Consider the following 27,637-nt stretch of genomic DNA (forward strand, 5'->3'; position numbering starts at 1 on the left):
AATTGGATTCATTCAGGCTCTAGTCATAAAAATATGTACCCATGCTGAAAATATGAAGACATGTGGGTGGCGAGGCACTGGCACAGGTTGGCACATCCCTGGAGGTGTTCAAGGCCAGGTTGGATGGGCCTTGAGCAGCCTGATCTTGTGGGACGTGTCCCTGCTCATGGCAGGAGGGTTGGAACTGGATGATCCTTAAAGTCCCTTCCAACCCAAACCATTCTCTGATTCTATGATTTGATGATTCTATGTCTTAGAAGTGGAATCAGTAGTTCACTAGTAAATAATGCATCATTTCACATTTGCTCAAGGTCTCACTTTTACATTAGGAGTCAAGACTTGTACACTGCCCAAAAGCTTCTATACCATTTGATGTACAAGTAGTATGACCAAATAGGTGTAACAGCTACATTCGTGAAAGAATTTAAGATTCTTTCTCTAGGAGTTTGGCAATACTTTTTTCTTCAAGGAGAAGCATGTAAAAGTGACTACCCATCCTATGCAAACTAAAAAGGATGCTTTTTGTAAATTGACATATCTAGTCTGACCATAGGTTCCTATTATTACTAACATTGCTGAGAGAATCAATACTTACTTGACTTACTGCATATAGATCTTTGCCTGCAATTTACCCCATGCAAAGTAAGATGGAATAATAAATAGAACACTCTTTCAGTGAGCATAAAAATGTGTGAAGTTGCCTACTAAAAATTTGTAGAAAACTAGCAATGTTGTATATTTTTAAAACAACATATGTGATGATACCTGTGGGTAGGGAATGGTGTGACACTGAAGACATAAGCACAGCTTGCATTATAAGGAGTATGTTCTATCCTCAAAATAAGTTCAGCTTCCACATCAAGTACATCTGCTTGTGGAACCTCACTATATGCATGTTCCTCCAGGTAAGCAAAGAGAGATCTAGGACTAAAGTGTAATTTAATGTAGTAAATGTTGGGAGACAGATCTCTACAAAGCAAAGGAATGGTGGTTTTGAAATGGGCATTTATAACCTCTATAAAACCCACAACATTTAAGAGTCCAAAAATGTGCTACTTAGTTTACCATTTCCCTTCACTTTTAGCTGCTGAGCTACATCAGTCTCAGTATCTATGACTCCATCTCTTGAACTTTAGCTATTTTCCCCTCACACTTTGACACGAGAGTTGTACAAACAAAACTGAGTGCCTAAAATAAAGGATTACTTATATTCATTTTCAGACCACCAAGAGATCCTTTGCCACTCTCACACCTTTTGGAGGCGGAACAATACTTGTCACCATATTTTAGACTTTAAATAATTATTTACAGATCATATTAAAGTCCTGATAGTAAATACCTTATATAAACATTATACAGCATTGTTGTCTCATTTAACATTAAACTAGCATACTTCTTTCACATAATTAAAAATGTTAATCCAGAACACTTTGCTTTGGGAGCAAAATATAGCAATAATCAAGAATGACACAAATACCTTCTTACTAGCAACAGTTTCTTTCTTCTACAGCAAAGTAGGGCAGAAATTCTAGGGCTTAGGTGAAAAATTCTTGTAAGAGGTTGAAGCTATGACCATTGGCATAATAGGAAAGGGAGGAGAAAAGTTGGTTTTCGGGGGGGGAGATAGGAGAGAGGGAGAGAGAGAGGGAAAGAGAGGACAAACAAGAGCTACAACTCCCCTTTCCAAACTACCTGCTAGTACAATGCAAGGGCAAAACGTCATAGAATGACAAGCCTGTGAATTACAGGGCACTGGCATTGACCAGATACTATCAGGACATACTGCAGAAGACCAGAGAGCTGGGCCAATGTTATAGAGTAGGAAGACTGTTATAGGCACAGCAGCCACATGTTTGGTGCCCCTCTAGGGTGGCAGCACTCAGCCAGTCAAGCATCTGAACTGCAGGGGAGTCACTGGCTGCCTGAAGCAATGTGATGGCAAGAGGCCAAATCAGATATTTGAATGCACAATGGTCTCCTGCTCCAAGTAATGAAGATCAATAGCACTTTTGATTACACATGTATGACCCAAGAGCTGATTACACTTGGAGTGTTACGTTGGAGTATTTTTTCCATCAACAGTCACAGAGGCTGCAGCTTCTGAGCACAATATCCTTGAAGGACGCATCTTCAGATACAGACCAGGAGAGCTCTCCTAACTTGTTTTAAGAGTCAAACACAGTAAGTCAAGCATGGCTTCAACACAGTAAAACAGAACATAGGTGAACTTCAGATACCTAAATACATAACGGAGTGAAAAAGTGTTCCTCTGTTAGTGAGTATCCACATTTTCCTTTTTACAGGTGCACAAGGTTACCCTGGTTTGAGATGCTGGTTTCCAAACTTCTGTTTCAGCCTGACTGTAAAAGGGAACCTGATGCTGCTGCAGAATTCCCTGAAGGGCCTGATCAGCGTTCTTCCTCAATGTTTTGAGCTTCATGAATTCTCCGTGCCTTTCTATACTTACAAAGACAAGATATAAATGGATTTATCTATGCATATATACACACACAACCTTTAATCTAGCCTAAACAAGTTCTATAATTAAAATATCCTCCCAAAGGGTAGAAAACATCAATTTAAATCACTGTTTTTCAAGTTTACATTGGAATTCTAATCACTCTTGACATCCATTTTCTCAGAAATAGTAAACTGCTAACATCATGTGGAAAGTAACCCAAATCTAGATGGGAGAACTCTGCCTTTATTTCCTTAAATCTTCCTGTTTGTAAAAATGAACTACTTTCATTTACACTCCAAGGAGCATAAATTCCTTGCATTCCTCTATTCAGAAGTTAGCCTGACTCAGGATTATTATATTTGTTATCGTAAGCTTTTATTCTGAGAGCTGTTGGTTTGTTTGGTGAACACTTGAATTTAGTCCTTGATTTGGTTCTGTATTCACATAAATAATTGAATAGTATAAACCTGTCCTGGTTTCAGCTGAGATAGAAATTGTCTACCCAACCACCACTGAGGGCTAAACTACGACAACGGTCAAAGATTTCATTATTTGTAACAGACTATAATCTCATATGACACATGCAAGAGCCCATCTTAATAATTCTTACAGCTGCAAATATGATCACAAAATACCAAAGTTAAGAAAAGTATATTTATTTGTTTCTCTTTTTTGTTTGATGACAAAGTAGTACATGTCATTAACAACAGCACAGAAAAGAATAGTTTTGAATCTATGTGAGATAAAACAGAAGACAGCAGATGTGTGAAGTGGCATCTGACACCTCTCACCGGATGTAACAGCAATTACAGTTTCCATAATGCACTCAACATCACGCTTCCAAAATCAACAAAGCAAACTCCTTCTTTTGAAGTTTCCAAAGCACTTCCTACATTGATGTTCCTTTTCCGTATTGAGTTACGAGAAAGACAGAACTCCACATGTATCAAGTTACCAAACGTATAGATAAGCCAACCAAACAAAAACTGCCCAAAAGCAGTAAGCCTCAGTTGTTACTGGTAGAACGGAGAAGAGCAGCTCTTTCATTATCAGACATGCCTCTGAAGTGGGAACCACCTACATCTCCATTGGTACCTTAAAGAATGGAGGCTTATCTGAATAATTTTTTCCTAAATGCAAAGTTTTTGAAATTTTGAGGCACTTTCCCCTTAGGAAAAAACCAAAACCAAACAACTTCCAATGTCAGTTAAAAATAACTACTTTCAGAAAATGAATGCACAGCTGGTTCCCAGTTTCATGAAGGAAGCTTCTCCCATTTGAGAAGCTACAATGTGATACTCTCCTCCTCCTTCCACGTCAAGTGTTCTGCATGGAGGACTCATTCTCAAGACTAATATACGCTGAAAGGGAGGAACAATTTAAATTTATAGGCACCTGAAATGTACCAAGCCACGCAAATTTAAAGCTATTACAGTGGAAGGTTTGAAAAAAAAACAAAAACGCAGTTTCTCTTACTAAGTACAAACATTAATTGATTCTTTAAGCAACCCAGCATTAACACACATCACTTAGAAAATGCTTAAAACAACTCCATTTCTTGGCACTTTTGATACCCTTCTAGCCAATCTACATACATATCTGCAATATGCCTCACTATAATCACTATGCAGAAATGTGTACAACTGTGTTGCCATACACCCTTGTGCAACTCCATATTAAAAAACCACACCGTGTTATAGTTGAAGTCAAGATGCAAAATACAGATGTAGTACACGAGTTCCTTTAAATAAGGTTTATTTCTGTCCTAAATGCATTATGACACACACATTAATGACATGAAAATACTAATATAGTTTTCTTATATCAGAAAACAAACCTTTTAAATACTCAAATAAATAGCCATTAGATATCAATTTTATCTCCCTTTAGAAATGTTGTTTCAAAAATAATTGATATTCATTCCTGTTTCTTAATAGATGATCTTCTGTTCAAAGATAGATTGCAGATGAAGGCATGAGTATATTCTCCCTTGCAACTTAACACACCTTCAGTAACACTCATACCACACTACACTTCCCCTAATAGACTAGACTTGACTGCAGTTTGCTGAGGAAGCATGTCTTTGAACAGGTAAAGTGCCCACATGAAAACAAATGCGTGGCTTTATATAGTTAATAAAACAAGCAGTTTGAAGCACTCCATGTCTTTTACCCTTCAGTCAGCATCTAAGTATTCAAATCCTGTAACTACATGAAATAGTTTATGAAATTTCCAGTTTTCACTATTTAAGTAATACTCAAAACTCCAGTCAGAGTCAGAAACATAATGTATTTGGTGCAGCACTGGAGTTATGAGGTGAAAAGGCAGCAAGCTTATGCAGAATTTGTGACAAAGTAAGATTTCCCAGTACTTAAAAAAATTAAGATACATATTTTTGCTACTACATTATTTGATTCAAAACACTGTAAAGCATCAGTGTACTTAACAATGGATTTCCCCATCCTTCCTTTCCCCACCTCCACCCCAGAACAGTGGTGATGATGAAAATAATGAGAAGTGCAGACAACTTCTACTTCAAGTCCTAGTACTCAAGTCATCTTTAGTCTAGGAGGAAAGTGGTTTGCTTTCTGACTACACTGCACAGGAGTAGTTATGAAGTCCACCTCCACCAAGCTACCTTCATTCTGTCCCACACAGCTGAGAGAGAGTCAAATGCAGGGCGAACATCCAGGATAGTGAACTGGTAGTTCTTATCTACTGCTCCACCATCATAGTAGTCAATAACATACCGCACTTCTTTTCCACATCGGTCAACTATCCAATCATGTCTGTCAAAGGGAAGTTCATATCTGGAAAGACAGATAACAGACCATGTAAATATTTTAATGTGTATTATGAACCTCGGAGAGGAAGCGGTGTCTTATTTAAGAAGATTTATTTATTCAGGCACTGACATAAGATCCCCACTAGCACCGCAATCTTCTTGTGATTGTAACTTGCAATTGCAGTCCTGAAGCACCTTAAAATAAATTCTACGCCATGCTTCCAGACATGTCTCCCTATTCTCGCACCTCAATGGAAGATCTTCTTTCCTGCCTACGTACCCCATCCATGAACGTATTCTGGCCCTTGGTGAATACTCCTTCGCTTTGCCTCCAAACCGCATCAGTGCAGGTCCACATGGACATTCCCTGGGCACACAATTAAAAAAGAATATAGTTTTTACCTTTCAAAATAGTCTGTATTATCAGTGTTTAAACCACTACAGTAATTTGCTTTAGAAACAGATAAAACTAATAGGAAAAAGAGCAACAGTAAAAAATTAATTACAAGTGATCTAAATCAGTTTTTTTAAAAAAAAAGTTTGAGAAGTCCCCTAGTTTCTGACGGCATTTACTAGTATAATAGTACCTTTGATATGCTCCACATCATTGCTCTAACTTATCAGCTGAGCAGTTCTCAGCAAATCTAATCTCCAGATTTAACAGAATAAAGAACAGAAAAATGTTAATGAAGAGAAAACCATAATCCAAGTTACTGTGTGACAAAGACCACGGAATTTCAGAGAACAATTTTTACATAAAGAATGCTTAACTTGTCTGTCAGGGACTAAATTGACCTAAAAAGTGACAGGTTGTTTTACACCAGTCACTTTTTATCAAGTTTACATCTTCTATCTTTTTCGTAATTTAAAGATTTCAAATAAATAATTCCCAAACAGACAAGATAAGAAGTTAATTTCCCCAAGTCTCCATTATACACACACACACCATCAAAATGCTCATCAGTTTTATCAACATAATAATTATCCAGTTCTAGTTAAGCTCTTCTGGATAATCTTCCTCTGTATTAATCAAAATGCAGGCTCCTACAAGAACATAACTTGAGACAAAGCAGCACCAGAATACCTCTGCGAAAATTAAAGAGACGTTCTATTTTCAAAGAATTGCAAAAGCCACAACAAAACCAAAGGATTGCCTTTTCATTTCATATGTACATACCCAGCATGCAGTGCTTCCCATTTCAAAATCTCCTTCCAAGCTTGCTCATTATTTTGGTTGTGTATCTTAATAATGTTAGTCATGTCTTCACCTGTTATGTCATCATCTTTCCACCTCCACCTAAAAAATGAGAACTTAAGAACAGTTTACAAGCATTACAGCATAACTATTCCACCTTCCTTTGTCTATCTGATGGGCTTTTGAAGAGCTTTAAGGTATTATGCAATGACACAAAGCAAGTATGGAAACTTCGGGCTCATCTGCTTAAGCACCTTGAGAACCACTTCGCTTTCTGTGTTCAAATGTAGTTATCAAATTATCATTGAGATCCGCAAATTCTAGTCAACTAAATTAACAGCTTAACTGGATCGGAAAGTTATCAGTGTGCACAAATCAGCACATCCATAATATTTATAAAAATGCTGAGTAAAAATCCTATCTGCATTCCTAATGCAGAAACATCTTGTATTCAGGACATTTCTACAGGCCCTTAGAAATACCTTTCATCTCTCTGACCCTGCACTAGGACTTCACATGTGCTTCCTTTACAAGAGGCAGAACGCTGAACATATTTAAGTGTTTACAGGATCAAAGCTTGTGTTCAATACAGACTTCTTATGACATATTGTCTTAAGAAAGATACTGATGTGTAGAAAAAAGAACTACTACTGTTTTTATAGTAAGTGCCTTTAAAGTCATCTGTTTGAGGATGACAAACAAATAAAACAATGAGGAAAGAGCACAGAAGGCTTTTTGGGCCACAGGAGGCATTTATCATTCAGTCAGATCTTGCCTACGCTGAATTTCTGTGAAGACTGAAAACATTTACTTGTCAAACAATTTGCATATTTTTAGCAATTCTGCAAAGGCAAATTAGATGTGCTCACAATCGCAGAACTTTTACTATCACTTTATAGGATGAACATGAAGCAAACTGAGTTTGAAAGGTGCCGATCATGCAAAGTGTGTCTATGCTTGTGCATTGACTGTTAGTTTTCTCAGCTAACAGCATTTGCCTGCCATTTGCTACCATCTTGCTGATCACTAGAGGAGACGTCTCCTTTGAGACCAGCTCATCTTTCAAAATAAAGTTGCTTATAAAACCAGCAATTTTTCAAAGAGTTGGTTATTTACTGCTTAGAGTCCACAAACACTTAAATAATATCAATGAATAACAACTAATGATATTAATTCATGAATTTCAGGATCATAGATTCCATCTGATAATTCAGTGTATTTACCCTTTCCTCAGCATAGCATTCCAGAACATTTGCTCTGAAGGATAGACCCATTTCTTGTCAGAATGTGCTCTAGGAATGGAAGATTCTTCTCTAGCAGTTGACAATGGAAATGGTTGACCAGGACTTGGCTGCTGATTAGGAGGAGGCATCTAAAAAACAAAGAGAATCAACAACAAATAAGAGTATTAATTTTTTTTATGTTACCGTGTTTAAGTAAAATAAAAGCTTAATCAATCAGCTGCTACAAAGTCAAGAAGTTCAGCCTTTATATAAGTTCACCAAAATTATCTCTTTTGCAGCAGAACTCCTTGCACAGGTTTGCCATCTGAAGACTAAAGGAAACCTTTCGCCTACACTTCAACTTCCAAAAAGCAATAATTTTCATAAATCAGAGGAAATCCTGGAAAGACCTGAATCAGAACTTAGCCGTATTGCTGCTACACAGAACACAAAACCCACTAGTGTAGCATAAAACCCATGCACGTCATTAACAAATACAATCAGACAGCAAAACACATTTACAAACTAGAAAATCACCTTTCATCAAAAAAATGTAAATTTGAAGGAAAGAACGTTGAGTAAGATATAACTTGGTTTTATACAAAATTTGTACTCAAAATGAGAAAAAGCAGTGTTAAAAATAAAAAAGTATGTTATCTGCTACAGTTTCTACCTTACACAGTATCACTATCTACATTTTGGGGATAGTATTTCAGAAGAAACAAGATTGGAGAAAACACCTGAAATTGCCATCAAAAATTACCATATTGCTAGGATCTATGTCATCTTTCATTTGAGATGCACCAGACTTCACTGGACATGCCACAAATTCATATGCTCTTTCTTGATGAGCAGGAACATCATCTGTGTTCTCAGTTCTACGATCAGGGGTCTTCTTCATATGCATTGGGCAGCCTGAAACACAGGAAAAAAGCAGTACATATTCTGCTGCAAAATGAAAACTCTAAGACATGGCAGGAAATGGGAAACAGTTCATCGAATGCTCAGGTAAACGCAAATTGGTATTTCACTTTTTCTTCTGAACTCTGCAGTAGTGGTTTTACCTGTTCTCTTTCCTACATTTTAGGACTCACCATGTTCTAAGATCTAAGCCTCTCATGCAGTCCTTGAATGCTCACTCCCCACTCCATGCTAGCCCTTATACTCAACTGTTAGTACCTAAGGTTTCCACAGCAATCTTAATCAAACATGCGTTGAGTGTGTCAACGACAGAGCTGACCGTCTCTTTCTCCAGACATTCAACCTATTTCACCCTTCTGCTGCTCTTTTCCAGATGCATGTTCTTCAGCAACAACCACCTGCTCCCAGTAACCATCTTTCGCACCTCCCTGACCTTCTGCGGCTGCACCATTCCATGGGAATAGATCTGCAGGACCCCTGTGGAATGGGACAATCAGAGCGACGTCCCACTTCTACAGCAAGCGCCTACTGTCTCTACAGATGAAGCAGCATGCATGCGCTCTGGTGAACAACCGACTCCTTGTCATGAAGGGTTACTCAAAAGCTATTCCTGCTAAAGGAAAAATTCAAGCTTTTATTTAAAGAACCATTTTTCTTCTCCCCTCCCCCTCAATATTTTTTGATCTGTTTTCAAAGTAAAGGGCTTATTTTAGTCTGAAGTGTAATTACCACTCATTTTTCCCTGGTGCATAGGACATTCTGAAGGTGGAGACGCTGACTGATGTTGCTTGGACCCATCTGGCGACTGTGCCGCAACAGCCGGGGAGGATGCAGACAAACCCATGGCTCTGACACAGCGGATCTTTTCCAATCAAGTTTCTAAGGAAAAAAGGCAAATATCTGTAACAACAAGAACAGGCACACTGTTACAACAGGAATTTAAAAAGTGAATTCAAGATAGGCATAAGTAACGAACGCCTAAACGAAACCCCGCTGCACCAACAGCACCAATCGCGTGGGACAAGTGGCGTAGAGCTCCCTGTGAGTGGCACCCGCATGTGCGCCCAAGAGCTCCACGCAGCACTGCCAGCCCCTCACAGGCACCCACACCCTTAGAAGCTCCGCGCCCTGAGACTGCGGCGGCCCCAGCAGCCCTGCACAGGCACCTGCGCCCCAGGGAGATCTGTGTCCATAGACTGCAGTGGCTCCAGCGGCCCCGCAACCGCACCTCAAGACCGCAGCGGTCCCGCAACCCAGGAGCTCTGTGCCCCGAGGCCACAGCGGCCCCAGGAGCCCCGCACCCCCGGGAGCTCCATGCCCCCCGACCGCAGTGGCCCCGAGACCCCGGGGAGCTCCGTGCCCCCCCGACCACAGTGGCCCCGCACCCCGGGGAGCTCCGTGCCCCCCGACCGCAGCGGCCCCGCACCCCCGGGAGCTCCGTGCCCCTAGACCGCAGTGGCCCCGCACCCCGGGGAGCTCCGTGCACCCCCGACCGCAGTGGCCCCGCACCCCGGGGAGCTCCGTGCCCCCCGACCGCAGCACCACCAGCCCCACACCCGCACCCCGAGACCGCAGCGGCCCCACATCCCCGGGGAGCTCCGCACCCCGAACTCGCACCGCCCCCAGCAGCCCTGCATCCCGCACCCCTAGGAGTTCCGTGCCCTGAGACCGCAGCACCACCAGCCCCACTCCCGCACCCCGAGAGTGCAACGACCTCAGCAGCCCCGCACAACCATCCGCACCCGCGGACCTCTGTGCCACAAGACCGCAGCGGCCCCAGGCCCCCGCACCTCCGGGAGCTCCGCATACCAAGACCACAGCGCCGCCAGCCCCGCCCCCGCCCCCTGAGAGCACAGTGGCCCCAGCGGCCCCGCACAGGCACTCGCACCCCCAGAAGCTCCGCGCCCCGAGACCGCAGCGCCAGCAGCCCCGCACAGGCACACGCACCTGCGTCCCCGGGAACTCCGCGCTCCAAGGCCGCAGCGGCCCAGCCGGCCCCGCCCCCGCGGCCGCGCCAAGGTCAGCCCGTCCCGTCCCGGCGGCGCGAGCACCTCCCCCCGAGGCCCCAGCAGCTCCACCGCCCCCGCCTCACCTCGGCCCAGCCCGTGCCGCGCGCCCGCCTCGCGAGACCTAGCTCGCCCCCTCCGCGCCTGCGCGCGCCGCCGGGGGGCGGGGCTGCGGGCGGGGGCGGGGCTGCGGGGAGGCAGGGCTGAGCCCGGGCTTTGGTGCTGCCGCGTGGAGGAGCGAACGAGTTGCTTCGAAAATTGTCGTTCACGGTGTTTTCTGCGCCGGGGCTCACGCGCAGTCCCCGCGGTGCCTGCGGGGTGAGGCACGGTGTGGTTCGGTCTGGGAAGTAGCCCCCCCCGCCCCTCACTACTGCAAATCATTTCTTAAGTATTAAAAAGCGCTTGGAGACACGAGCAGTGTGAATCATAGAATCACAGAATCACTAGGTTGGAAAAGACCTCCAGAATCATCCAGTCCAACCATTCCTATCACTAAACCATGCCCCTGAGTACCTCATCTACCCGCCTCTTAACTCCAGGGACAGTGACTCCACCCCCTCCCTGGGCAGCCTCTGCCAGTGCCCGAAGACCAAGATCTTCTGTGAAACATTTTTTCCGGCTATCCAGTCTGAACCTCCCCTGATGCAGTTTGAGGCCATTCCCCCTTGTCCTGTCCCCTGTCACTTGGGAGAAGAGCCCAGCTCCCTCCTCTCCACAACCTCCTTTCAGGTAGTTGTAGAAAGCAATAAGGTCTTCCCTCAGCCTCCTCTTCTCCAGGCTAAACAGCCCCAGCTCTCTCAGCCGCTCCTCATAAGACTTGTTCTCCAGTCCCTCACCAGCTTCATTGCTCTTCTGTGGACACACTCCAGAGCCTCAGCATCCTTCTTGGAGCGAGAGGCCCAGAACTGAACACAAAGGCTATTGTTGTGAAACAAGATCATACAGGAGTGTCCTCTGGTACTAAACTTAATTAAAGTTCCTTAAAATGGTTTGTAAACATCAACTAGTCAAGAAATGTATCACAGCTCTGCGAGATTTACTAAGAATATCCCTTTATTTCAATGCCAAAAATTGCAGTTAAACCATGCTCACGGAATCCTCCTAGAAGCTCTGCTAAAGCACATGGAGGTGATTCAAGACAGCCAGCATGGCTTCACCAAAGGCAAGTCCTGTACGACCAACTTAGTGGCTTTCTATGATGGCGTAAATGCAGCAGTGGTCACAGGAAAACCGATGGATGTGATCTATCTGGACTTCTATAAAGCCTTTGACATGGTCCCTCACAACATCCTTCTCTCTAAATTGGAGAGATATAGATTTGATGGGTGGACAGTTCAGTGGATAAGAAACTGGTTGGATGGTCATATATAGAGAGTAGTGGTCAATGGCTGGAAGTCCAGATGAAGATCCATAACAAGTGGTATCCCTCAGGGGTTTGTACTTGAACCGGTGCTGTTTAATATCTTTATCTTATTGACAGCAAGATTGAGTGCACTCTTAGAAAGATTGGAGATGACAGGAAGCCAAGTGGTGTACTTGCCACACCAGAAGGATGGGATGTCATCCAGAGGGACCTGGACAGGATGGAGAAGTGGGCCCCTGAGAACCTCATGAGGTTCAACAAGGCCAAGAGCAAGGTCCTACACCTGGGTCAGGGCAATCCTCGTTTTCAGTACACTATGGAGATGATGTGATTGAGAGCAGCCCTGCAGAGAAGGACTCCAGGGTACTGGTCAATGAGAAGCTCAACATGAGCTGGCAATGTCTGCTCGCAGCGCAGAAGGCCAACCTTGTCCTGGGCTGCATCAAAAGAAGTGTGGTCAGCAGGGTGAGGGAGGGGATTCTGCCCTTCTATTCCTCTCTTATGAGATCTCATGTGGAGTACTGTGTCTAATTCTGGAATCCTCAACATAAGAAGGAGATGGAGCTGTTGGAACAGGTCCAGAGGAGGCTACAAAGATGATCAGAGGGCTGGAGCATCTCCCATATGAGGACAGGCTGAGAGAGTTGGAGAGTCTCCAGGTTCAGCCTGGAGAAGAGAAGGCTCCAGGGAGACCTTATAGTGAACTTCGAGTACCTAAAGGGGCTACAAGAAAGGTGGGGAGGGACTGTTCACAAAGGCTCATTGTGATAGGACTAAGGGCAATGCCTGTAAACTGGAAAAAGATTTAGACTAGACATAAGGAAGAATTTCTTCACCATGAGAGTGGTGAGGCAGTGGCATGGGTTGCCCAGGGAAGCTGTGGCTGCCCCATCCCTGGAGGTGTTCAAGGCGAGGTTGGATGAGGCCTTGGGCAGCCTGATCTGGTGGGAGGTGTCCCTGACCATGGCAGGGGGTTGGAACTGGATGATCTTTAAGGTCCTTTCCAACACAAACTATTCTATGATTCTATGAATGGTGTCTGCACCACAGCAGTTTCATGAGTCTGAAAACAGAGCGCATCTTGCATCAGAGCGAGGAAGGCGGCTTTCCTGTCCCTTCCTGACCAACAGGTGTGAGATCCAGCTGTGCAGCAACAGCTAGAACAGGGAATACAAACCCTGCAGTCATCTGTTGAGTGCAAAAGGCAGGTGGGGAGACACAAGATAATCATTCATTATAAATATAACAAATAGAACTGATAAAAAATTATTTTTGAAATATAGTATTTCATTGATGCAATTAAAAGTAAAACTAAAGAGGGAAGGAATTTAAGCTTCGTAGGCCTGTTATTAACGTTAACTTCAGGTGAAGAAAATCCAAATTCAAAGGTGCAAGAGGGGTTTCTTGCACTTTCTGTATATACTTTTGTTGTAAAGAAAGAAATGAGTGATTCCCATTTCTTCTGAAAAAGATCAGAAGGATTATTAAATACAAATTCTAAACCACACTGAAGCAGTTCTAACAAGCATCTTTCGAATGATGTAACTATGTGAATTTAAAAAACTTTCATACATTTCTGGAGTGCTTTCAGGAACATCTTTCAAAACAGGACTTGTCTTATTAGCCATTCACTGTAAATGCAAAATAAAAATACAAGTATGAAGCAATATCAAATATCCATCCTTGCATTCATTTTTCCCCTTTCATAGTCTTTATTATGTAAGAGGAAATTGTACCCTTTCTGAATGCAGGAATTATTAGCACAGCATTGAGAGCTTGGAGTTGGAAAATGGCACTGTGTCAGTAATTAAGTCTCTCACAGGCCAAGTTTTAGGCGTGTTTGGCTTTGTTTAAAACTCTAAGACTGCATTCCCAGTAACAGCTGTGTAAGCAGCACTAGACAGGATACATTTTAGTCTTCACTTGCTGCACCTGACAATGCAGTTAAATAACAAGAGCCTCCTGCAGACCAACTGACATCTCTGCTTCCAAATATTTCAAGTCACTGGCAGAACAACTACAGGGTGAAATACATTTTCTGTCTGATGTTCTCAAACCAGGAATTCTTTCTACACCCTCCTCTCAAAGTACATTATGTTGTTGATGTCAGTGTGCTGTCCCCTTGCTTTCCACCATCACACTTCTCCAGAAGAAACAATTGCACTACTTATTAGACATTGCATAGATAATAGTTTTCACCTTTTATAAGATAAACCAAGCAGCAAATACTTTTTCCTCAATATAAAGAATTACAAAGAACACCAATGCCACAATCTTACAAAACACACATTCTACACTTAGGTATATTACACCGTGAACTCCAGAAAAGCTGAGCAAAATAAGATACTCACAACAGGAGTCCACTGTTAAAAGGATATTTGCTGTTAAATAAGAAAAAAACCCTGATGCAGAATTATGACAACAATACAAGGAGAGAAAACAAAAGAACACAGAGTAATAAAAAAAATAAAATGGGGGGAGCGGTGGGGGGAGGAGGGAAGAAAGTGAAGAGCAACTTTGCACCAAAACATGACAAAGAAGTGGATATGCAAAATACTTTCTATACCCTGCATCTTAGAAAGAGGTATGTTTCCCACAATTCAGGCAAGATTTGTTGAATTTGCCAGGTTAAGAATGGTCCTCTGAAAGGCATCCCTTGTTCCCAGCCTTAGTCCTTGCTTTCTTCAATTCATCGTTAAAAGCTGCCCAGCAGCAACACGGAAGCCTCCCACCAAACTCCCTTTGTCCTTTCTCAAGCAGTTGGAAATCTGACTTATATAGCATCTGACCCCAAACAACACTTCCAGACATTCCCAGTCACTTTCACACAGACTGAGTAGTTAATGAGCAGTTTTCCATGCTAACGGTGTAATATTAGTACCCTAAGAATATCGTTTACAAAGGGAACAAAACACCCCTTACAAGATGAGGGGACAAAAATAAAACTCTCTGGAATGCTTTGTGTATTCTAGTAATTTCACTGTCACAAAATACAAAAGAGAATTCAAAGAAACATGAGCAACTCCTGTGCTTGGAAGCCAATGGTTAAGGTGTAAGAGAGGAGCAACTTCCTCCAAGGATGCCCAGAGAAACTTCTGAGTTTCACTACCCATTTCATGCTTCCAAGGTGTACTTTCACTGCACACATAGAATCTAGCCACTGCCATATTAAGGACTTTACTTGCTCATCTTAGCATTCAGTGAGGGACTGTGTAGCGGATCACATTTATAATATGCTGATAACATATGCTCTTTATCCCTACAGCCTTCAGACAACTGTCCAACTTGTGCCCCAAAACATGTGGTATTACGATACAATGCAATATAATTATATTATCCAATATAAATAAAAGTTTTTCCTCAATATAAAATAAAATTTTTAGTTTAAGTTATGTTCCTGGCCCCACTGACATCCTACATTGAATTTCACCCTTCAAAAGTCCAGCCACATGCACCACAGTGTGGCTCAGACCTCAGAACATCCTCTTCACCTTTTTTAAATAAAGAAGATACAGCACAAAATCTAAAGATTCCATGTAAGCCAGTTATTTCTGAACTGAACCCAAAGTAAATAGTTCTTTCATGATGCATTCATTATAGGTACACAAGCTATTACCATATTAAGAAAGAAAAATTCACAAAATAATAAACTGTGTTCCTTTGCTTTATTATGAAGTACCGAGACCTTGCATACAACATGCAATTTATTGCTTCTTGACATTATTGCATATATCAAAGAGAAAAAATATAATCAGCCAGTATCATTTTATGCAAGCTCCTAAACTGGTCAAACAAAATACAGAAATGCTTTACAGTATCACTGAAATGCAAACAAATAATTAACATTTTTTATAAGTAGTAGTAAATTTAAACCCATAACACTTAATCATTTGCCTTATTATGACTGATTACTTTTATCACCAATCTCTTATATTGCACTTTTAAGTTCTTGTGCCATGATAAGGATTGCTACCACAATCAGACCACATTACTATTTGAATTAAATAATGTGATCCTAACATTTTGTGACAGTATTAGTACTTACTGTAAACTAGATTGTCAAGATTTACCAGAAATGAGTCTAGCACAATTTACAGTTTTTGTCCTTACTCTGCACATAAGTTACACACATTTATCAAGGTTTTTTTTTTTTAGACAGAAGATTATAGAAACATTTTTGAGTTACAGGCTCCATTACTTACGCCTAACTTCTGACTCATTTGTTCCCAACGGTTTTTGTAATTCAGTTTTATATCAGGTTAGCTGTGCTTATGTGTTAAATTGTTCTACATTTATAGGTATCTGTCAAGATTAAAGAAAACACTGTTTGGTATATGCACGCTAGAAACAAACTCAGGATATCTGGATGTATGCATATTAAGTGTGCAAATTATGTAGCCGAGCTCATGATTAGCCCTTTTCCTCCCTTCCTCCTATCATATGATCGATTTCTCTTGTGAAAATGGAATAGGGTTACAATAAACAAACCAAATATATCCTGCATTGCATTCAAAATGCTATATTCTGAATTACAGCTTAGTATTAATATTTAAATGTTGCTTTCAAACCCAGCAAATTTTTAAAAATACCAAAATTTAAAAACTTAAGAGGACAATTTACATGCAACATGTTCCACTTGGGTGCAGAGTCTCATATACTTACATATTTATAGGCTCATAAAAGCATGTCCTGTCCACAAGACAAGTACAATGTTTGACATCCCACACATAGATTAAAAATGAAGATACACTACAGAATATTTTCTTTGCTTTTATATTTTCAATTTCAGTAAGTAGGAAGTTATAAATAGCACACTGAATCATTATATGGTTGATACCAAGCCATGCTGAACTCTTCATAATTCACTCTCTTAAAGACATTTCCTTTACCTTACAACTAGATTAAAAATTTATATACATCATAATCAGATGCCCTCTCAGTGCAGGGCATCACACAATGAAATTGATCTCAGAAGAAATTTTGCCAAAATACTTCCTATACCAAACAAGACAATTTATTCTTCATAGCTACCTTCCATAGCTACCATTCTTTACTGAACTATAAAGTGCTTGGTTATTATAAATAGAGTAAGAATAGCAAAGGAGGTAGCTAGTAGAGATTTGTAATGGATAAGAAACCTTACTAAGTGTTACCACTGAAAAGTATGATTTGATGCTTTATCTCAGATCTCTAAACAGCCCGAGCAGCTCACCTTTCATCTTCTGTACTGATAAAAACCCTTTCAAGTTGCTTTCAGAAAATCCTAAGACCTTCACCTGTCCAACAAAGAGATTTTACCCGAGTTTGGATCAATGTTCAAGTTCATAAATATTGATAATTGTTTCCATATGACTGCTGTCAGGATCTCAGCAATGAAGTACTGTTCTTTTTCCAGCTGTCAAATATATTCCATAGACAAAGACACTCCACTGGGAACAAATCCTTCCTTGTGAAGTGCCTCGTAGCCAGATAATGATGATGTACATTAGGCTAGTAAAAATATGAAAATGAAGGCTGCCCATATTTTTCAAAGTCTTCTATACTTGCATTTATTTCTTCATCTAAAAATTCTAATGCCTTTCTCTTCACTTTACTGCTGGCTTTCACTTGCAGCCAAAACCACACCAGATCCTAAGCTGGAGTAATTCTCAAGGAGGCCTTTATTTTCCTCTGAATGGCGCAGCACAAGCATCACAAAACAATTTTGAAAACCTCTCAATTAAATGATCTTTTATGGAAAGCTTATATGTACATAGACTTAAACACGAACAAGTCCATGAGAAAAAATGCTCTTCATACAGCAATTACCAACTGATAACACATTTTATAGAGAATAGAATAGGAATAGGAAATAGAATAGGAATAGGAAATAGAACAGAACAGAACAGACTAGAATAGACTAGACTAGATTAGACTAGACTAGACTAGAATAGAATAGAATAGGGAATACAACAGAGTAGACCAGAATAGAATAGAATTTTCCACTGTGAAAAGAGATATGGAAATACCTAAACCTTTCTGCTACATATCAGTCTGCTGTTGTCCCAACCACAGCGGTAGGAAGACATCTGGATCTCTATACTTGTGTTCTCAAAGTCTCCTCCACCTCTCCTCTTTAAACCTGCTTGAATGCTTTTGCTCACTTGTGTAAGCTTTTTACTCTTAGGTTAACATTAGTTCTGCAGTATGAGTAATAGTCTCTCATAATTTTCCAAGATGGAAGTAATTATTTTCCAGACACTGTGATTAAATTAGTTTTTAATAAATTTTAATACAAAATTTGGAATGGTTAAGAATTCTATGTAAAAAGTCAGCTCCCCTCATTTTCCTGTGTATATGATATTTTTCATTATTCAATAGTTTCTATTTTTTAAGCAATTAAGTTATTAAATTATTGACCTCACTCAAGATAGCATGGATTTATAGAGGTAGAGTAGGCTTCAGAGACATAATTCTTACCACTGAAGAACGTGCACACATCACCCATAAAGCATCTCTGTAGTGTAAGGCTGGAAAGCTCACCGAGAAAATGAGTATTTGAAGTACATTTCCTCTCTGCAAGTGCTGTACCCACAAATCAATTATAAAAGCAAAACTTTACCTATCATGTCCCTGTAGTAGTTCTGAAAGTGGTATTTACTTATCTTTTGATGAAAAAGTAAAACCATAAAAAAGGGAAACTTGCATTCCTACATACAGCCTTATGGGTACAAATAGACTCTCCCATGATCATCATGCTAATTTTATGTCACCTAGTACTGAAGAAAGTAAAAGAAAAGAAAAACAAGATATCTGAGCATTTTTTACAAGATTAACTCCTTCAATTCGATATGTCCACAGCAAAGATATCCGGTGACATACCAAGAGTCTGCTTTTACCCTAGACAATGCATCTGTTAAAAACAGAAGTTTTAAGCCACTAGTAAGATAATGTTAAATTCTGAAGTTAGCATTTATTTTGCTGTTATTTATCATGCATTTAGTTATTTTGCATAAAAAAAACAGACACAAGTTTGCAACATTAAATTTCAGCAATATTCCACCACACTTTTTAAAATAAAGTGCAATTGAAAAAATGTGTGTTGCACCTATCTAATCTGCTGTATTATAAGTTTTTAATGGCAGGAAAAGAGTGCCCTAATGTATTCAGTACATCATAACTTTGCAGACTGTTTTCTATAGTCCTTGCTGACTAAATGATTTTTTTCATTAGGAATTTGTCTTCTGACACACAGTAGATGCATAAGAACATAACTGCAATACATAACTGCAATACTAACAAATTAGAAAATTGAAACCTATTGTACTGCAAAATACATGAATTTTGTACAGCAATCCAAAATATTATGTGTTTTAAAGTAATTATCCCACTGTCCTTCCTTTCTGGATTGTCGCCCAATGTGTATTATGCAGGGTCTGCGTTTTTTTCTATCTAGTTTTAACTGAATTTTATTATAGCTTGATCTGCCCCCCCATCAGACACAAGCCTATCTAGAAGTAAAAGAAACAAAACATTTTAATTAATGCTCCCTACTGAAAATAAATACTGAAATATCAAAGATTAATGTTAAGAAGGGATGAATTTCAAAAAGTTTTCATGAATTATCACCATAAGCATGGCTCCGAATTATCTTCCTTATCAATTTTTTATCCTCCTTAACAAAACCAGGCTTCTTTCAAACATATTTTCCAAAATGTTTTAATTTACTAATTTTTTTTTAAGAAAGGAACAAGCTATTACAATAGGATTCCCTGATCGAGTGACTTAAAAAGCTTGAGAAAAAAGTATTCCGTTTACACCTTTAAATGATAAAGGCGGTAGAAACATAGAGCCTTTGTACGTAGCATAGATTTTGCATTAGATGCACTGAAACCACTATTTGTAAAGATCCAGGTTCTGCAAATGAGTATAAAAGGCAGTCTGTTTCTTTGGGCATAGCAGGGCACAGGATCAGCTCACAAAGACTATGGATTTACCAGCACCCACAGAAAGGCCTGCCCTCACTCAAATCATACAGCTAAACAGATTAACTGCTAACTTTCCCAAGGAATAAACAGTTCTTTTGTCTGCAGGCTTAATAAGCACAGAAACAAGAAAACCCAAAGTCCTCGCAGCTTACACAGCCCTCTTGGGACCTTACAGAGCTCCAAGGCCTGAAAGACAGGAACATCGCGTCCCTCCCTGGGAGCACAGCACTGGGGCACCCACACCTCTGACGGCAGAGGGGAGAGTCCACGTCACCCCACTGTGTCAGAGGGAACGGGAGAGGAACAAAGCTAACTGTCCTACACAGGGTAAATGACTGGGATGTGCATTAAAGTACTGAGTGAAAATGAGTACCTTTAGCACAGAGGGTATAACAAGTAATGCCAAAAAAACCGCACAAAACCACATAAAAAAAAAAGCCATGAAGGAAAAAAACCCAGAAGTTAGTCACTCCCGATTCAGATATGGTTTAGAGCAAGTAAAACAAAGCCAAACTACACACAAATACAGCTCTCGAAATCATTTAAAAATAAAACAAAAATCAGAATTTCCTCAAATTTAATTATAAATTAGATCCTAGGCTATTCCTAGATAGTAGGATTTCTCTCTGATGCCCTCCAAACCTTTAAGTTTGAAGAAGGAATAGAGTACCAATTGACAAATATATGTCTTTAAAAAGAATAAAATGTGCCTACAGAAGTGAGCTGTCATTAGAATCATAGAGTCATAGAATAGTTTTGGTTGGAAGGGACCTTAAAGATCATCCAGTTCCAACCCCCCTGCAATGGGCAGGGACACCTCTCAACAGACCAGGCTGCCCAAGGCCCATCCAACCTGGCCTGGAACACCTCCAGGGATGGCATTGAACACCTCCAGCCACAGCTTCCCTGGGCAACCTGTGCCAGTGCCTCACCACTCTCATGGTGAAGAAATTCTTCCTTATTTCAAGCCTAAATCTGCCCCCCTCCAGTTTATACCTGTTCTCCCTCATGCAGTCCCCACAAGCCTTTATGAATAGCCCCTCTCCACCTTTCTTGTAGCCCCTTCAGGTACTGGAAGGTCACTATAAGGCCTCCCTGAAGCCTCCTCCAGGCTGAACAAGCCCAACTCTCTCAGCCTGTCCTCATATGGGAGGTGCTCCTACCTTCAGATCATCCTTGTAGCCCTCCTCTGGACCCGTTCCAACAGCTCCATCTCCTTCTTACATTGAGGACTCCAGAACTAGACACAATACTCCAGAAGAGGTCTCACAAGAGGAATAGAGGGGCAGAATCACCTACATTCTAGAGAACTACCATACAGCTTTACAGAAGTCTGGCACAGTTAATTCAAAAGTGGTTTTTAGTCAATACTTCTAGTTTCTAATGTGATTAACAAGGAAATGCGGTAAAAACCCTTTACACTTCATATCAAATAAGTCATTTCTGCGATAAAATAAAAAAAATTACTCTAAGTTACACCTCACATATATAGAAGAATTTTCTCTCTTTACAATTAAACTTCACATCCAAATAGCCAATGGTTAAAAATACTCTGAGGAAAGTTGCAGCACTTTTCAAAAGGTAGCAGCAAAGGAAAAAGCACTCCAGTAGGAATTATGCTGTTTCCACACAACATTTACCATACTGACTTACGAAATAAATTCCATGGGCAATTTAGAAGACATACTGTTGCATGTAACCCAACACAGCAAAAGTGAATCCTCCCATAAAAATCAGAGAATTTTAACAATTTTAAAGATATCCTGTAGTCTTATAATACAGCATTTTAGATAGAATTATTTCATAAATTTCCCAAGCTGGTTTGCATTCATATAAGGCAGAACAAAAAGCAGTAAAAGACTTCACAGAATCAAAGCTAAATGTTTAGCTTTTCTTGCAAAAATTAAGAAGTTGTCAAGAATGAAATATTGATTGTTATTCCTAGAAGAAAACATAGAAACATGCCAGGAGAATTGCACCATATCAGGAGTCTGGGGAGGGGTTTTTTTTTTGTTTTATTAAAAAAAAAAAAAAAAAAAAAAAGAGAGAGATTTCAGTTTTCACTGGATTTATAAAATACATTAATCTGAGAAACCTGAGTGAAACACTTCAAACACACTGGTGGACAACAAGCAAGTAACCAGTCTGCTCCTTTTTAATTTGAGGAGCTTGTAATTGCTTAGAACAGACACGTGGAACTCATTTGTGTAAGCCATTATTCCTCACCAGACAGGATCCATAAAGCATGGCCCTGGGTGTGCAGGCAGTGTGGCTAGGGAAAGAGTAAAGTCAGTACAGAGGTAATACTTTGTTTCCTTAAGAGGAGCATTCCATGGCAGAAATGTGCACTGTTTCAGTGAATCCAAATTATTTTCATAGCAGAAATTTCATTTTATGCTTATGATTTCTAGTCAGATTTTCCATTTCTATGAGTTTTGGCTTCCTCCAGTCCAATAAGAGAAATGACTTTGTAGCACCCTTTTGCAATTTTGACCATCCACATCACATTCATAACATCCAAGACAACACTTGAGATGATCCAGGCGCTCTGGGCTGCAAATCCTAATCTCTGGAAAGCCTCTGTTCCAAATGAAGATATTACATGACTGTAATATATAGGCATGACGGCAATCCTCACCACGAAGAACACAACTGTCATCAGCACACCATTGACGATGTTGGCCTTTGAAGATTTGGGATATCCCAGGACTTCAAAAAACCATCTGCAAAAGACGTGTTTACAGATACCAGGCAGACTTGAATGCAGCTCATTTAAAAATATTCTTATTTCATGTTTTTCTTAATTAATAACTTATTATTTTTTTCTACCTGTATCATTTGTAAATTATTGCACTGTGTCTGGGCTTGGTTGCAAATTCTGCTTGGCTGCATTCTTTCCCCCTACTTACGAGTGTGTAATATCCAGTACCATTGCAGAATAACAGGTACCTGATTGAACAGGAAACCTGATTTGAATTGTAAACCAGTTGACAACCAGTGTACATTTCAGTGACTATTGTGTAATACACTATAATTAAAATTCTCTTTTAAAATAATACATATTTATTAGTACATTTTGCACCAATGGGCAACTAAATTTCTATTTATATTATATGAAAGCAATTAGAGCATTGTGTTTGGATATGGTAATCTAGATAGAGCTCTAATATCCAGTTTCTCAGATTTGGGATTTGCTGACTGCTTCTGTTCAGCCCAAAACTAGAACTTTAGAACCAGACAGTGTAAATGGCCCTGAATCATTTAACAGCTAGGTATGTCATGCAATGAAAAAGATAAATTTAACCCCCCCGCCATCCCCCACTACTACTAGGTTATAGATGGTCTTTAAAAAAAAAAAAAAAAACTTGCATATTAATTATCTAGTAGACAGGCATAACATATCTATTGCCTAGCACACAGAACCCATGGGCTGATGGCTAGAAAAAGGCACAACAAACTCCTCTAATTATCATTTACACTTAAACCAGAATAAACACAAGGAAAATCTGTGCAATAGCAGGGTAAAGACAGGACTGGAGGAAAATCTCTTAAATCTCTGTATTCAGAGGGGATAGGGAGGGAAAGTGGAATCATCAATTTATTTCCAAGAAGATATGAAGGTAAAACTAATTAACAAAATAACAGTTCTAAAACTGGTTTTAGAAGTATTTTTAAATTCATTTACCTACAGATTACAACTTGGGTAATTACAGATATACTAAAAAGATTCGCCACACATCCAACTCTTAACAGAAATATTTCGTGAATTCATTATTAGTGCAACTGAAACAATCAAAATCCAGGCACTCAAGGTGGCCCTAAGAAAACTCTTACTGGGATGATGTTTTAAAGAGACCTAATATATTTGATCAGACTAACAAAATACAGAGCCTGTATTTTCACTTGTATGTACAATGCAGATTCCAAAAGTAATATTAAAAAAGGTTTTAAGGTACACTGCGATGAGCCAAAACACGTAACTGGACAATTTCCCTTAGCAATCTCCCTCTCCCAGCAAATTCAGAAAAATAAAAGTCAGTAAATCACAGTTATCATTACAATTTTACCCACTACAGTTCATAATTGATCACATAAATGCTGATACTACGCATTAGCTGTGCATCAGCTGCGAAAGGAACTATTTTGAAGGCAATCATAGTTGATTTTCTTAATTTGTTAAATAGAAAGAGTTACAGACACAGTCTGGGTTTTTTTCTGTGTCAGACCTCGTATATTACTTCTAATAGCCAGATGTATCATGGTACTTCTGACACCATAGTCTGAAAGCCAAGCACCAATACAGGTACCACTTAAATCCAGGATGAAATTCTGTCTGGGTAGAAGTCAGCTGGGAGAACGGTCATTCACTAGGACACAAATTTCAATATAGAAACTTACAATGTAACACCACCTTTTTTCATTTTCTTACTCTCTTCCTCCTTGTATTACTAAAATAAATTTAAAGAAGCATTTATTTACTTCTTAGCTTCTCTGTGCACAGAGGGCACAGGTTACACTATAGTCTCCTACTCAGTTGTACTGGGCAAATTAAAGCAGCCTCTGGAGAGCTTCACTATCCCATCTGCAAGTTGAATTTGCCAAGCTAATGTTTGAAAGGGTTCTCAGCACATTTTTTTTTATTCTTACAGATCAGAGGACCGCTACAATCTCATAAAACAGTCCAGAGTTTACAGCCACAATGCAGTAATGGGTAATACTTGGATACCCTGCTTGCAGGAGGTTTACAGTTCCTATTTCCTTACAAAACTTATCCTTCCTCTACCAAACACCCGATGAAGAAAACAGGTGCTATACATGTAGGATCAGTAAAGTAGAAATACACCCCAAAAAGGATGGGTGAGAAAAGGCATCTGAGGCGCTGAAAGATCTGATCCTACATTGGGAAAAAAAAAAAATTAGGAGGAGGAGAGGACTGCAACATTTCTCTATATACCAAAGCGCTTGAGGTAAAGTGTTCGTGGGGCAAATCCCTGCTGAAAGCTGGGTCATGGTGGCTACAGAGTAAGGAGAGAGGCCACCTTCTCCAGAGCACTGGCAAATTCCACTGACTGTCTTCCTCCACCTGTGGTACGTGGCATTATCGCCCTCCCTTTCCAATACTCACAGCACCAACTCTAGCAGCAACAGTATAACTAGAAGCCATGGCAAGCTTTGACTGTCACTGAGCTCTGCAAAAGAGTCTTCTGCCGCTTTCTTCTCTGATCAAGAGTGTGAAGGTTAATCATTCCAGGCATATTTAGGTGCTTTACTATTTTTCTAATTTAAGTGCTCAAAATAATTTCCAGAATGATTTTTAAAGTAAAGAAATAATATAAACTTATATTATTCTATGTCTTCATATGTATATATTAATATATTATTCTATGTCTTCATATATATATAGTAATATTTTTTAATATATGCACGGTACTGCAAAATAAACTTCAGATTATCTAAGGCAATGCAATTCCATCCTAGGATTGTGTTGACAATGGTATTTTGCTTTTTTCCCCTGGTTCATGATACTAAAATAATCCCTATTGGAAATGATGGCTTTATTATAATAATTAAATGAACTTAGAAATGCTAATGATATTATCTTTGTGAACTTATTTTGTTCAGTAGTTTCATAAAAATGTGGCATTTCATATGAAGGCTGGTCTACTCTGAAAAGGAGATCAGGGATGAATACATTAGTTATACCGTTGCAACTAAAGCAGCAAAAAGTTTTCATAGCAAAAGAGATTTCCACCTAATAATCCTTAGTTCAAGATGCATAAATTCCCTTTCAGCAGGCATTCAACAACCACAAAAAAACCTTCTGAAGTGACAGAAATACTACTACTACTAATAATAATAATAACAATAATAATAATTCACATTTTAAAAAAAACATGCAAAAATTCCCTAACCACTTACCGCTGATTGACAAAAGGAGTGGAGAACTCTGCAAGCAGACGGAAGTTTCCAAAATAAGCCAACAGACCTTTGCTCTGGTTAGCATAACAAAACAAACACACAAATGAACACTGTAGATGTAAAATCTTGATTAAAGTCTTCAAGTATACACAGAATAATACAATTTCTCAACTTGTTTATTAAAACTGATAGTAAGCCAGTTTGCCAGCTGTGGCCAACTTCCACGTGAGGGTTAGTACAAAAGCTGCAATCGCCCTTCAGGTATCTTGAATCAATAGTTTCTTATTTTAAATAAATCTTTACAAGACCTACAGTTAAGCAGCAGTGGAAGGTTAGCTAGAGAAGACCGGCACAAACAGTCATCGTTTGTAAATATACCACCTATGTAATCATAAGGATACTAAGAGAATTACAAAAGTTTGGATTTCTCAATGTTTAAACAAGCCCAAACAGAAACACTGTAAGCTAAATTCAAAATGTCTCTGCATTGTTTTAGGAACATAATTTGCCAAAGTGAAAATAAATACCCAGCTCTTATTTGGCAGCAGAAAGGGCACAAAGTCCTTTCTTCTCTCCTCCCTACTGCAGGGGAAACCCTTTCCACCAGCTCTGTTGCAGCTCCTGCTGTGCCCTGTGGCTTGGAAGAAGAGCACATCTCCACATCGGTATCCACATAACTGTGTAGTATATTTACACACACATTGCAAATGAGCACCTTCCTCCAAGTGACAAAGTATAGCATATTTTCTGCCTTGTTGTTTGGTTGCACTGGAAACAGTACCCCATTACACAACGGCTGGGAAAGCAGCAATTTGCAGATGTGGAGATAAAAAGATTTTTTGAAAAAATTCAGAGGGTCTCCTGAACAACCTATGGAGTGCGTCTTCGAGCCATGACCGACCCACTGCTTCAGGCACTGCACGTCAGTTCGCACTACAGCAAACAGAAAATCTGTTCTTAATCAAATTATCTCCTATGTTCAAGAGCCATTTCTGAAATAAGATTCTTATGAGTAACTTTCTCTGAAGACGAGAGTAACACACAGACATCGAAGGGTAGAGCTAGATCCAAATAGTAAGAACCACTTTAAAAGAAGGTCAACCTTGCACTACACTTGCTGTTTTCTCTAAAATCAATTAATGAATTTTCTGCAACAGAGATTAACCTTGGTAGTGATATTTTCATCTCATCTGCAGCTCTTAATTCACTTTCATCTATGATAATATTAGTAATCTAATAAGCTTCAACCCCAAACAGAATATTTACTTGTCATGTACTCCATCCCGTTTAAACTGTTACATCAGAAATCTGACTGTAATTTGGCATCTCAACACTTTTCACATTGTACACCTGGGATTCACAAAGTAGACAGGAAAAGAAATGTGGTAAATAAATTAAATTGTATTTTATAAGATTCCTTCATTTACTAAATGAGCTTTTCAGAAGGAATTCAGGAGCATTATTCTGGTGGTCAGTGCAATTTCTACCAAGTCACATGGGCATCTCTGAGAAATTCCAGCCAGCAAAGAGTAACTAAGTTAGTCTTTACCCCAGAACAGTACCCTTCTCCTTTTCCCTTCAATGTATATACACCACAGATATTTGTAGAGATATAATTAATCATCTATTGTTTCCCCACCAAAATAACCTTAAAGAAGAAGGATGAGACAAACTGGTTGTCTGAGAAGAGATTTTTTTTTTAAAAAAAAAGAAAAAAGCACCCGAGATAAAACATACTCAGTTAATTGTAGTACATGCATGAGAGTTATCAATCACTCACCTATGGCCTTGCAAATA

At 39.7% G+C, this 27,637-nt stretch overlaps 2 protein-coding genes across 17 annotated transcripts in view; both read right to left on the reverse strand.

Annotated features, from left to right (window-relative positions):
- Positions 1–3,113: 3,113 nt before the first annotated feature.
- LOC104061558 (holocytochrome c-type synthase) lies at positions 3,114–10,766 on the reverse strand. 4 transcript variants are annotated; one of them, XM_054073501.1, is made up of 7 exons: positions 10,678–10,700; positions 9,315–9,464; positions 8,428–8,579; positions 7,665–7,813; positions 6,424–6,543; positions 5,527–5,613; positions 3,114–5,271 (listed from the first exon to the last, which is right to left on the reverse strand). In XM_054073501.1, exons 2-7 carry the CDS (start codon positions 9,427–9,429, stop codon positions 5,073–5,075), a joined length of 822 nt encoding a protein of 273 aa, XP_053929476.1. In that variant the 5' UTR covers positions 9,430–9,464; positions 10,678–10,700; the 3' UTR covers positions 3,114–5,072. The 4 variants fall into 4 exon arrangements, with proteins under 4 accessions (XP_053929476.1, XP_053929472.1, XP_053929474.1 ...); XM_054073497.1 differs by having other exon boundaries at positions 3,115–5,271; positions 9,315–9,485; positions 10,678–10,766; XM_054073499.1 differs by lacking the exon at positions 10,678–10,700 and adding an exon at positions 10,533–10,672 and having other exon boundaries at positions 3,115–5,271.
- An 11,176-nt stretch (positions 10,767–21,942) lies between these two features.
- TLCD4 (TLC domain containing 4) overlaps positions 21,943–27,637 on the reverse strand; it is a 37,944-nt gene continuing 32,249 nt past the window's right edge. For all 13 annotated transcript variants that reach the window (XM_054073768.1, XM_054073764.1, XM_054073763.1 and 10 more), the window contains 2 exons: positions 25,841–25,914; positions 21,943–22,644 (listed from right to left, as the gene is read on the reverse strand). In XM_054073768.1, coding sequence (XP_053929743.1) covers positions 22,329–22,644; positions 25,841–25,914 — 390 coding nt within the window. In that variant the 3' untranslated portion in view covers positions 21,943–22,328. The remainder of the gene's footprint in view (positions 22,645–25,840; positions 25,915–27,637) is intronic.

Source organism: Cuculus canorus, chromosome 8 (genome assembly GCF_017976375.1).
Source record: "Cuculus canorus isolate bCucCan1 chromosome 8, bCucCan1.pri, whole genome shotgun sequence".
Taxonomy (NCBI): domain Eukaryota; kingdom Metazoa; phylum Chordata; class Aves; order Cuculiformes; family Cuculidae; genus Cuculus; species Cuculus canorus.